This window comes from Coregonus clupeaformis, chromosome 7 (assembly GCF_020615455.1).
Source record: "Coregonus clupeaformis isolate EN_2021a chromosome 7, ASM2061545v1, whole genome shotgun sequence".
Lineage (NCBI taxonomy): Eukaryota > Metazoa > Chordata > Actinopteri > Salmoniformes > Salmonidae > Coregonus > Coregonus clupeaformis.
This window is the reverse complement of record NC_059198.1, coordinates 10,439,191-10,452,477: the sequence shown is the minus strand read 5'-3', so window position 1 is coordinate 10,452,477 and position 13,287 is coordinate 10,439,191. Positions and strand designations below refer to the sequence as shown.

Below are 13,287 nucleotides of genomic sequence, written 5' to 3'. Positions count from 1 at the left end.
CTGGGCTGGTCAACAAAACTACACTGGTACTGTTTATCCACCTGAAGGTGGGGGAAGAGGACCACCCACACTTTACTATACTGCTCTCTTTCTGCTTACTTGGCTACTTGCTGGTTCTTTCTCTCTGGCCCTTGGCTCTCTCTTCCTCAGTCTCTGGCCTTATTGTTGAGCTCATGATGTATGTGCCCTCCTTTTCTGTCTCCACCTCCCCTCCCTGAAATATTTTATTTGACTTGGACTGAATAGTGGTGTCTTACAGCCACTCCCCACAGTAGAAATAACTATTGTCTCCAGACTCGCTGTCTTTCTGTATTAATCCATAGGAATCCATAGGAATGTCCCAGGAGACTGTGGATCCCAGTATTTGACTACCCGGTTTCATGTTCAGAGTGGAACGTGGTCTATATTTGAAACTTGCACACCTACCTACATTATCAAATTTGTGTTGGTCACACTGCTCTGAGGTAAAAAGTGTCCACCAAACAGATTATTCCATCCTCATAGGCTTTGATTTCAACAGTGCAAAAATGTTGATATTGGCCAATTGCTTTGTGTATTTTCAACAGATTGTCCATAAATATGTTGGAAATATTAAAGTCTTGCACTTATCAATGTTTAATGTAGGCACGGCAATGTTATTTTACTTGCATCAGAATTCTGAATAACTAACATTAATTTCAATGCACTTTTTTTCCATTACACTTCTAGAACTGGGCATTGGTGAGAGAGTGGCCACAATTTCAAAGAACCAAAGTGCTTGGGAGTTTGTCCCAGTCGGACCACTTTGTATGATGCACACACAAATTAGGAAGTACTGAAGCAAAAAGCCAGCTGAAAAACAAGCTCACGTGTTCTCAAAATGAAAAACATGAAGAACTGGAACAAAAAGGAAAAGGGGAAGCATGAGAAATTTAAACCTGGATCTAAGAAAAGAGAGAAATGTGTGGTCATGTTCAACGATAACGAGCGACAGTGAGTTTGGCACATTATAAACAGCACAGGAATCCCTCAACGCATAGCAAGCTAACGTTAGCTAACTATAGAGCATCTCTGGCTAAACATTTACATTACATTTTAGTCATTTAGCAGACGCTCTTATCCAGAGCGACTTACAGTTAGTGAGTGCATACATTATTTTTTAAATAAACTAGCTAGATTGCTATGTAAGTCTCATTTACATGGTCAACTTGTATGAAATGCCTTCATCGTTGATAGAGAACCATAAGCCACATCATCCTGCCTCTCTGTCTTTGTTTAGTGGACCTCTAATAGGTTTGCCAAGTTTCCTTTTAATCCTATCAGTAGTTAAGTATTGGTGAATGTTATAAATTGACCACAAGTGACTTGTCATGAATGTACTCATCTATTTGACTTATCTTATCTCTTGCAGGGACTATCTGACAGGATTCCACAAGAGAAAGGTGGAGAGGAGGAAAGCAGCAGTGGTGGAAATCCAGACCAAGATAAAGGAGGAGCAGAAGAGAGTCAAAGAAGAGGTAAACACCAGCTAAATGAAAGCACAAGATTAAAACCCAAGTGTTAATTAAATAGACATGGTGTGTAAAACTGTTGTCACTTTAGTAGAGGTTTAGATGAAGGGAATACTAACAATGTGGACAGAAGGGGGCACTAATCATATTTACTCTTTAATTCCAGAGACACAAGGAGTATTTGAAATTACTGCAGGAAAGAAAAGAGGCTCTCGGTGAGTTTGAGCGAAATAATTAAACATGTCGGTTAGGCTTGACAGAATATTGTTGGCTGCCTTCACATGCCGTATCTGTGTTTTCAGGTTTAACCAGAAGTAAACATGTAGTGTGAATCCATTTAATCTGCTTACTTACTCTTATTGTTATGGTTAACTCTCCACAGATGATGATGATGATGAAGAAGATGAATTGGAGGATGTGATAACGGGCACAACCGAGTCTGTACAGTACGATCACCCCAACCACACTGTTACCGTAACAACCATCAGTGACCTTGACCTCACAGGGGCCAGTCTCTTTGCGTCAGCAACCAATCATGTAAAGCATTTGTTACTGATTTCCACGTCCCATGTTCTTATGTTTTGAAATAGTTTCTCTGAAAGGTATTCAAACTGTAAATTGTCTTTTGAAGGTTACTGAGGACGGTGAGGAGGAGGAGGTGGAGGAGCAGGAGAAAATTAGCGCTATGCCAAAGAAATCTGGTAATCCCATCCTCAATAAAAAGTATGTTGTGTTCATCCTCACTCACATTTAGTGAAAAACACTTGTACTCTTTCCCTGTCAATAATATTTTACAGATTTGAATGCACAATTTGTGGCTTCATATCCTAAAGATGTGTAATTAAAATGTGTAATTTGACGTGTCTATCAATAACATTTATGTGTCATTGATAATGGTAATATTCACTGGAGGAGTTATAAAACGGGTGATAATTTATGCAAATTGCATTATTCCTCAACAACTGTGTTATACACCCTGCTAATGAATAGTAATGAGCCCCCAATTCCTGTTCTATTCTCATTCTGTATTCAGTTCTGACAGCTAATTTTGTCTAATATGATTCCTATATAACAATATGAGCACTGTGGTGACAAGTTTTTCTCACACGTTATTATCCCCCCTTCTCCCTGTCTGCAGAATCTGCTCACTGAACGCCTCGCTCCACGCTCACCAGACGCAGCGGAAGGGAAGCAGGAAAGGGAAGCAGGAAGGCAAAGGACGAGGCCGGCCAACAGACAAAAAGCCAAGTGCCACAGACAAGAAGGGCAGAATTGAGAAGAACAGAGTTGGGAGGACCACCAAGAAGCAAAGACGCAGACTGACTGGGAAGAGGGTACATCACAAGGACTGAGAGTTAGGAAAAATAGATTTGCAGTGTAAGGGTCTGTCTGGCCTTTTTGTTTGATCAGGATCCTAATCAGCCATGATGGACATTTTAGAGTTTCTATGGTACCAGTTGGGAAAGTCTACGGAGCAAACAAAATCACCAATACACAAACTGCAAATAGTCATTCTCATTGAAAGCCAATGTCTGCTCAATCCAGAGCGCCCCTTTCAAATACTGTTTTGTTTTCACCAATTGGACACAACCTGTCTGCTGTTTCCTTTGTTATGCTCTCTCCTTTCTACATTTTGGTTTATATGCTAACTGTTTTGGTAATGTTGTATTTCATACAATGTGTATATGCTCAAAGTTGGATTAAAAGGAAGGAATATATACGAATCACTTGCTTTAATATTTTTTAAATGTTTATATCCTTGTATAAACCAATAGTCTGTGAATCCCTCTAGTTCTATAGCCTATTGTTTGATAGGAAACCTGACTCCTCAGTCAACATCCTTTTCAGAGCATCAGAGAATAGATCTTTACGTGTGTATTTCTAGACATAGTACCACTATGCCCTCATTTGTTTGATTGATTTCAAGAAATGTTGTATAATCAAGGATCTTAATGTATGCTAATCTCATACCTTAGAAGTGTTTATTTATTTACATTAACCTGAGCTAACGCGTGCCATCTGTCACAAGCATTTCATTTTGCTTTCTAAAGCCCATGATATCTAATACAACCCTCAACAGAGTTACTGTCATGCAACTGACTCCATATTGGTTCTAGATCTGGCAGACTGATAGGTTCTCTGTAATGTTAAGCAGAGCCAACATGGCAGTCAGAAGTGCATCAGTTTCATCCATTGTCGGAACAGCCAATCGGATCCATGCAAGAGTGGGAGCCTCAGGGGGATTGTGAGCAGGGGGAAGAGACATGTGCCGGGGGTCTGATGGACAGTATATTCTCTATCTCTAAATGGCATATTCTCAGTTTAACTGACGGCTGAGGACTCTTCTGTCAGGTATCGTTGAAAACCTCTTCCTCAAATTTAGAAGAGAATAATTAAATGAAAAATAATACACATTAAGAAATCTAGCAATTCATTCTTCAATACTTTGACTTGTATTTAGATTTTCATTGCTGAAATGTTTTTAAATTGGGATGTTACCAAGTGCTCTCAGTGACGTTTAGTAATGATATTAATGATATGCTGGAAATAGTTCTGATATCTTCCTATCTGTATTGTGTTTCACTATATCCTCTTGTGTAATTAGTTTTCACTTAGCTTAACTGTTCCGTTTTATCGCACTAACCATGAAATAACTACCCTTGTGGATCAAATATGCTACAGCATTGCTTCCAGCTCTACTACACTGTAATAATATCCCAACAATGTCTTGCAATGTGCACATTTAATATAAATGTTGAAAGGTTTTTAGCTGTTATTCTCTCCTTATAGACTACTGTATATTCTTTTGAAATCCACTATTTTTCCTTAAGTACTACTGTTTTACTACAACCACTTTTTCTAATTTGTGGTGTTTTAAGCTCATTAAATACTGTGTTTGGTTTTACTCTGCCTTTACAGCCTGTGTTGTTCCTCAGTGTTCTCTGAGGGGTGCGATGAGTGAGCGACTGCCACCTCCGGACGCGCAATGCCCCTCTCCGGCGATGACCTTATCTGTCCCAAGTTCCAGCCCAACATCTTCGACTCCTCCCGCTGCCACGACTGCCTGCGCCAGAAGCACCTGCACTCGGGCACGGGTACAGCCGAAACACCACAGCTGAGCCTCACAGCGGAGAAGGAGCCAGGGCAAGGCACTGGACCTCCACCAACACTACTAACAGCACCACAGGCAGTGGAGAGGGACGCCAGTGCCAAGGTGAGGGACTCAAGACAAAGGGAGAGGGGATTAGAAGAGTGGTGAGTGATAGGATTATCTGGGCCTATACAGACTGAGCTGTAAGGTAAGATATGGGTTCAGGGAAAGGGTCAGATAGACATTGCGGTCAGACAGTCATGGATCAATACATGAGAGGAAGTAAGGGAGATGGCTGAGTGGTAATGTTGACTTTGAGTCTACTTCAACTCTGGCTAGCAGACTACTCTAGAGAAGCCTTTAACCAGTAACACTCAAAGTGTTGAAGATGAACTACAAAGTGCTCAGTAACAGACGTTGGTGAGGTATGACCCTGTGTTGAGTGTAATGAATAAGGAGGAACGTATGAGGAAAAATATATGAGGAGGGCGGTGATGAGAACGTTCCCATTACAAATTAATGAAGGGAGATCATTTACTGCCCTTTTGGGAATCACTGGTAACATTATACATGAAGGCAGGTTACAGAAAGCACCAGCCAGCCCACATCTACACACAGTATGTCATTGCAAAGGCGCATTCATTTATGAAGCCACGACTCTTTATTGGTAGCATAGCATTCTCCTTGTTTTGCCTTTGATTGCCACAAATTATGGCAATATACATTTTGTGGAAGTCAGATCTTATCTCATTGTTTTTCATTGCTGTGTTACATTGCAATATCTTTTGTATACCTACCTAGTATTATAATGTTATAGAGTTGTTGTTGATATTGCCATTCATTCAAGTCAAACTGAAGATTAGAGTATGTATTTGAAGACAACCCAGAAGGGTTGGATATGTCAAGAAAACAACTGCTATGAAATAATAATGAGGAGAACCACAATCTAGGTAGAGTTACAACAGTGACACTCTAATCCAGCGACAGACAGAACGTGTGAGTATGAGAGGGAGGTCTGGAGGAACAGAAGAGTGAGACAGAGGGGAGACACTATTCATGAACTTCCCCATATGGAAATGGATCTATAAAGAGACTTGGATGTGTTGCGTTCAGGTTTGGTAATGACAACTGCGTTAAACCTGTGTTCATTGTTAATTTGTATCTGTAAATTAATTATGCATTGTAGGCCTAGTGAGTTAAATTGTGCTAGTTCCAACAAAATGTGTAGTTTCTATGGCTGTTCACTGTCTTATCTTGTCAGTGTTTGCTTTTGTCTCATAGTACAAACAGTATTTGTCAGTGTCTGGTATTTGTTTTTTGTGAAAATTGACATTTAATTTCCTATAACCAGAATTATTGACAATTGCAGAAAGTGTTAGTTAACATGGTATTACACTTCAATACATTAAGTCACATGTAGCCCTATCGGCTGATGTTGTGTTTGCCGTACGTTGTGATTGGTCTGTGTGTTCTCATTGACCTATCAGGAGGACTCTGATGGCCTGTCAGTTGTGAGCAGCTACTGTGATGTCAGAGGAGATCAGCTGGGTTACGAAGAGAGCTCCTTGTGCATCCTGAGCCCTGACTGTGACCTCTACATCTGTGACGGAGACGACGACGACAGCACTGACAGGTTCTCTTCAGAATCTATTGGATCTAGTGTGTGTCTGAGATAGAAGCTCCACTAAGGATACATGATTAGTAGAAAATAATGTTTGTTTACTCTGTGCACTTTTGTTGAGGTACCTTTGGAGACTTGGCATTTGATTGGGCTTTATATTTAGGCATTTTGCAGGGGGGAAATGTCATTTACGAACTAGGTACAAAGAACTTCAAACAAGTAACTAATTGAGCACGCTTTGTAAACCAAGTAGTCAATGAGCCTCATATTGCGATTCTAGAGGGACAATAGATATACTTTCTCACTCCCTCATTCTCTCCCTCTCTCCACCATTCTATGAATATCTCCTCTTCACGCTATCTCCTCTTCCAGCTGTCGGGACCAGAGTGTCTACGCTGATCTCAGTGGCTCCGTCAGTGCAGAGGACGACTACCTGCCTCTCCGGCACCACTCAACTCACCTCACCATGACCCGCCTGGACCCACCACCCCACCGAACCAACCCCAAAGCCTGGATGGAGGAGGCCAATAGCAGGGGCAGGATTGGCAGCCACTCAGGTGAGGACTGCACTTAACCACATGTATCTTATTACAGCCATAGGTGTTATTTACATGATGATGTGGTCAGGTACCTGTGTTCAATGTCATGAGTTGAGGTGGGACCTATTGATAGTGCTATCAGTAGTGTGGTAGTATCTTGTAGAACTGCGTTGTGGACGTCCTTAGAACTCCTTGGAATGTATCAATAATTACAGCGTTTAGAATGAGTATACCATGTCAAAAATATCCTTCCTATGTGATGGAGTGTTTTTATTTTTTAGGGTTAAAAGAAGAAAGGAATCGTGAGAGTGGCTACTTCTCTCTGGGGAGGGCGGGAGGAGCCCGTTCTCTCAGGGATCAGAGCCCCCCTCCCGTTTACCGCCATTCAGAGAGGGGACACCCCCTATACAGCAACCGGAGCCCTGAGCCCAAAGCTACCATCCCCTTCAGGAACCCTAACCTGGGGCTGGCCTCAGAGAGGTTAAACCCAGAGATACTAAACCCAGACCTGCCTCTGGAAAACCCTGAACCTCCTGACACATTTGACCTCACCATCGAGGTTGAGGCTCAGGTGGGTCCTCGCTCCCCAAGCCCCACCCCTTTTAAGATTGCAGAATCCCTGGCCTCCACTAACCGGAGGGGTTTCAACAGCTCATACAGTAGAAGAAACTCCCCTTCCTATCAGGAGTCTGGGAAGTTCAATTCATCGAGACAAGGCTCCTCTCTGTCCCGCACCTCTTCACCCTCACGAAGCACCTCCCCATTCAAACGAAGTGAATGTACCACCTCCCTCAACAGGCGGGGCATAGACTCTGAGGGCTGGTCTGAGGGGCGGGACCATACTTCTAGAGGTCCCCCCCAGAGCTCTTATGGACGAGGTGTTGATTTTAGAGGCTTGAATAAAAACGTAATATCGATGGCCAGTTCAGTTGGTTCTATATCACAGGCCAACTCTATTGCAGATTTTAAAAGTGCATTGCGCAAGAATGAGACAAACCGCTCCTTAAATGGTCATGGACGTGACTCTCGAAGCTCCGCCCCTTCAAGGAGGGGTTACGAAAACCCCAGACAATCCCTGGTCAGCAAATTTGAAACAAGTAACTCCTTAAATGGCCGTGACAGCCGAAGCTCGTCTCCCTCGGGGAGGGCTTATGACACCTCCAGCCAAACCCTGCTTCGCAAATCTGATGGGAACAGCGCGATAAATGGTCATGGTCGTGAAAGTCGCAATTCTTCTCCTTCGAGGAGGAGTTACAATACCACCAGCCAGTCCCTCCTTCGCAAATCTGAAACAAACAGTTCTCTCAATGGTCATAGTCGACACGGCGGCCGATGTGGCTCTCCCATTAGGGAGGGTTATGATGCCGAAAGACAATCTCTGCGGAAATCAGATTCTAGGAATGACTTAAATGTTCATGCGTATGAAAATGGTAGCTCTTCCCCTTCTAGACGTGGCTTTGACACTCCTTGTCAATCCCTGCTACGTAAAAGTGAGAAAAGCGGCTATGGAAATGGTCGAGGTCGTGACAGTGGAAGCTCCTCTCCCTCTGGGAAAGGCTATGATGCCCTGAGCCAGTCACCTCTGCACAAAAGTGAATCCAACAGCTACCTGAATAGTCAAGGTCGAAATAGTCAAAGCTCCTCCCCTTCGAGAAAGGGATATGATACCCCTGGCCAATCACTGCTTCGTAAATCTGAGACGAACAGCTCTGTCAGAAGTCAAAGTCGTGATCGTCCTACTTCCTCTCCCTCTAGGAGAGGCTATGATACCCCGAGCCAGTCATCTCTGCACAAAAGTGAATCCAACAACTACCTGAATAGTCAAAGTCTAGACAGTCGAAGCTCCTCCCCTTCGAGAAAGGGCTATGATGCCCCTGGCCAATCACTGCTTTGTAAATCAGAGATGAACAGCTCTGTCAGATGTCAAAGTCGTGATAGTCATAGCTCCTCCCCTTCAAGGAGGGGCCATGACACCCTCAGCCAATCACTACTGCACAAATCTGAGAAGAGTGGGGCCCTCAACGGTCGGAGGCTTGACAGTCGCAACTCCTCTTCATCCAAAAGAGGGAATGACCCACCAGGTAAATCACTCCTCAGGAAAACCACCAGTGGTGGTGACTCTAGCCTCTCTTACCAGAGAAAAAGCACTTACGGTGATGCTCGGCCTGGCTCTAACCCCTCTCCTGGCTCCTGGCAAGGCTCCACCCACTTCCTACATAGCACCTCCCCATCCAGAGAGGGCAGAGAGAACAGAACACCTGCCCCCTCTCAGAGGGCCTCTGCTGTCACCTGGGAAACCACTAGGAGTAGCAGTAGTAGGCGGGGTCTGGAGCCTCGTAGCTCCTCCCCAAGCACACAGCGATTGACGAACCGCAACCGAAGTCCCTCCCCTCAGATGCAAAAGCACACCTCGTCCCAGAGTTCAATGGAGTCCTCGGAGTCTGGCCAGTTGACAGGGGAGTCAACGGGGAGGAAAAGGGAGGAGTACGTCATGATGGCCGATCTACCAAAGGTCAAGCCTGTCCTCCAAAGGGAGGGGCTTGGTCATGTGGGACAGACTCTAAACCGACCCTCAGGGAGACAGGAGCTCTTCAAACCAGCAAGGTTAGGGTTGCAAGTGGTTTCTCCCTCTGTATTTCAGCTGTGACATCAGTATTTTGTCACTGACAGTTTTTAAAGTATTAATATGTTGTATCTAAAGTCACGTGTCTGATGTTTCAGCCACTCCCTCTCCAAGCATCCCTCCAGAGAGTGGCTAGATGACTCAGGGGACCTAGAGAGAAACCACATAGAATGGCAAAATGGCAGCAGCAGTAGACTGTCTCGAGCACACTCGTCCACCTCTTTGCACATGCAGGTGGGTTGTTCCGCCAATTCGGTGCCCTTTGAGAAGTGTACAGTAACTTGGTCAAAAGAAACGTTTTATTTCACCTAATTTTTACATTCTGTCATAAAGAGCACATGTTCAACTTCATAAAAAAACTAGTTTTCCCATCTCAGAAATGACTGTAGTAAGTGCCTATTAAGTGCCAAATAAAGTAACAGGGTTGACCATAACAGGGTTGACGATTTCCTCTTAAATCAGCCATGAATCCCCTTGTGACAGGGGGAATGGAAGCTTGTTGTGTGCAACAGGAAGTACAATTGAATGCAAACTTTCCTTTGTTAAAACATTTGTAGCCTGTCTCTCTATGGGTAACAGGGTTGACGTGTTATGCTCGACCCGCTCAGTTTTCCACCACAAAACACCAGAAACTTTTACACTATGATTTGACTATTAGATGTTCAATGTTTCTTTAAAAAAATATATAATATCAAATGGAATAGTTTCACCATATTAAAACGAGACTTCAGTTCAAGTAACAGGGTTGACCTTAAAATGAGGTACAGACGTACACTACCGTTCAAAAGTTTGGGGTCAATTAGAAATGTCCTTGTTTTCCATGAAAACATACATGAAATTAGTTTGAATAGGAAATATAGCAAAATGAATAGGAAATGTAGTCATTGACAAGGTTAGAAATAATGATTTTTAATTGAAATAATAATTGTGTCCTTCAAACTTTGCTTTCGTCAAATAATCCTCCATTTGCAGCAATTACAGCCTTGCAGACCTTTGGCATTCTAGGTAATCTGAAGATATTTCACCCCATGCTTCCTGAAGCACCTCCCACAAGTTGGATTGGCTTGATGGGCACTTTTTATGTACCATACGGTCAAGCTGCTCCCACACAGCTCAATAGGGTTGAGATCCGGTGACTGTGCTGGCCACTCCATCATAGACAGAATACCAGCTGACTGCTTCTTCCCTAAATAGTTATTGCATAGTTTGGAGCTGTGCTTTGGTTCATTGTTCTGTTGTAGGAGGAAATTGTCTCCAATCAAGCGCCGTCCACAGGGTATGGCATGGCGTTGCAAAATGGAGTGATAGCCTTCCTTCTTCAAGATCCCTTTTACCCTGTACAAATCTCCCACTTTACCAACACCAAAGCACCCCCAGACCATCACATTGCCTCCACCATGCTTGACAGATGGCATCAATCACTCCTCCAGCATCTTTTCATTTGGTCTGCGTCTCACAAATGTTCTTCTTTGTGATCCGAACACCTCAAACTTCGATTTGTCTGTCCATAACACTTTTTTCCAATCTGCCTCTGTCCAGTGTCTGTGTTCTTTTGCCCATCTTAATCTTTTATTTTTATTGGCCAGTCTGAGATATGGCTTTTTCTTTGCAACTCTGCCTAGAAGGTCAGCATCCTGGAGTCGCCGCTTCACTGTTGAGACTGGGGTTTTGCGGGTACTATTTAATGAAGCTGCCAGTTGAGGATCTGTGAGGTGTCTGTTTCTCAAACTAGACACTAATGTATTTGTCCACTTGCTCAGTTGTGCACCGGGGCCTCCCACTCCTCTTTCTATTCTGGTCAGAGCCAGTTTGCGCTGCTCTGTGACGGGAGTAGTACACAGCGTTGTACGAGATCTTCAGTTTCTTGGCAATTTCTCACATGGAATAGCCTTAATTTCTCAGAACAAGAATAGACTGACGAGTTTCAGAAGAAAGTTATTTGTTTCTGGCCATTTCGAGCCTGTAATCGAACCCACAATTGCTAATGCTCCAGATACTCAACTAGTCTCAAGAAAGCCAGTTTTATTGCTTCTTTAATCAGCACAACAGTTTTCAGCTGTGCTAACATAATTGCAAAAGGGTTTTCTAATGATCAATTAGCCTTTTAAAATGATAAACTTGGATTAGCAAACACAACGTGCCATTGGAACACAGGACTGATGGTTGCTGATAATGGGCCCCTGTACGCCTATGTAGATATTCCAAAAATCAGCCGTTTCCAGCTACAATAGCCATTTACAACATTAACAATGTCTACACTGTATTTCTGATCAATTTGATGTTCTTTTAATGGACATTTCTAAGTGACCCCAAACTTTTGAACGGTAGTGTAAATTAATCACTAATCACATTAAATAAATAATAATCTCCAGAAACGACTTTGTCAAATCAACAAATAACTAGGGCTTTACAATGATGGTGAAAACTTGGAGACTTGGCTACAAAGTGCTAGTTTATAATGCATGTAGCCCAATAATTACAATCTCATCCTTCACAGAGGCCCAGCAGCCCCACTATAGAGGAGGAGGCCAGTCCATGGAGGGCACACCATAGCTCTTCATTGGAACAAATGCAGGTACAGGTCTACTTGGGTGTGCTTTCTGTAGCCTATATCAAATTGTACATTTTTATGGAGGTTGTCTAATTTAATGCAGAAGGTGGCCCATGTACACAGGTCATCAGACTAGTCTTCCTTCAGTTTTCATAAACTAAACCTCCCATACTAAGGAGCATGGCATGTATAGGCCTTTTCTCATTTGGGAAAAAAGTCTGTCCTCCATCCTCTCTCCTCCGTGACCCAGAAACCATTGTGGTCGAGGAGATGTCAATTAATTAGTAGGCGAACGGAAGAGTGTCCTTCCCTCTTCCATAGCCACCTTTCATGGAGGATAGTCATGTGTATCCTACCGGAGTCCTTCGTGGAGGAGTTTTGAAATCTGCCACACCCCCTTTGAACCAGCTTTTGTTTTGTCAGAGGAGAAAAGCATGCACACGTTTAAAAACAATATGCTACATATCGTTTTATCTATATGTTCTACACGTTCCCTCTCTTCACTGCCTCTCCTCGATTACCTTTGACCTTTTTCAAAAGGAGGTGAGAGAAGATGGAGGAGAAAAGACGCAGGACTTGAGCAAATCCAATTGAGAAAATGCCAGAGTGCACATTCACCTGCCCACATCCAAACTTCCTTCTCCGATCCTATTATAGAAGGGCTTTTGTGTCTTTAATATTTATTGCCCTGTTGCTGCTTTGAATAATGGTCAACATCTAGTATTTATTTACTCACACGCTTATTACTGTACAGTATATCTAATCTGAATGTTTAGTTTTACAATGCTTTCCACCTGCATGCAGGCTATTTTGTTGACAATGTTAAAAACACATATCTGTCTATTTATTCAGGTTATGAATGCAAGAAGTTGCGATAAACTGCTTTTATAAACTGGTATAGGCCCGCTCTGTTCAATTCGAATGCAGTGTGACTTCAATGCTTTCTTTCACCATTCCTAAATGTAATTCAGACTTTGAAGTATGCCGTGGGATGTAGGTCTGTTTCTTTCACCTGCACCCTACTGGCATTTCATAAAGAGTGAGCTTTGTCAAAAGTGGGCTGCTGGGGCGTGTTTGAAATTCTTGGGCTGGGGTGTAATCATTAGTTCAAACAGTTGGGAACGTTTTGCAACTAAAACGAGAGTTTCTATTGGACAAATTCAGGTAGTTCCCTCCCGTTTGATTCCGTTTAATAAACGTTTTGCAACAGAATCGGCGTAATTAAATAGCCTCCCAAGATTTTACCTAGTCAGCATAAAGAATCTAGCTACTCAATTAAGGAATGTAATACATGCTTTGATGTGTATTTTAGTAGAAGCTATGTGGTCTGGAAGTAGGTGCCATTGGTTGCTTTTTTGGCAAACAGTCTATA

General features: G+C 42.9%; 1 protein-coding gene across 1 annotated transcript; it reads left to right on the top strand.

The window, feature by feature from the left end:
- Positions 1-794: 794 nt before the first annotated feature.
- On the top strand, positions 795-3,214 carry LOC121570410 (nucleolar protein 12). The gene is made up of 6 exons (XM_041881871.2): positions 795-972; positions 1,391-1,496; positions 1,657-1,705; positions 1,873-2,027; positions 2,122-2,213; positions 2,629-3,214. The coding sequence occupies exons 1-6, from the start codon at positions 860-862 to the stop codon at positions 2,840-2,842; spliced, it is 729 nt and encodes a 242-aa protein (XP_041737805.1). The 5' UTR covers positions 795-859; the 3' UTR covers positions 2,843-3,214.
- Positions 3,215-13,287: the final 10,073 nt, after the last annotated feature.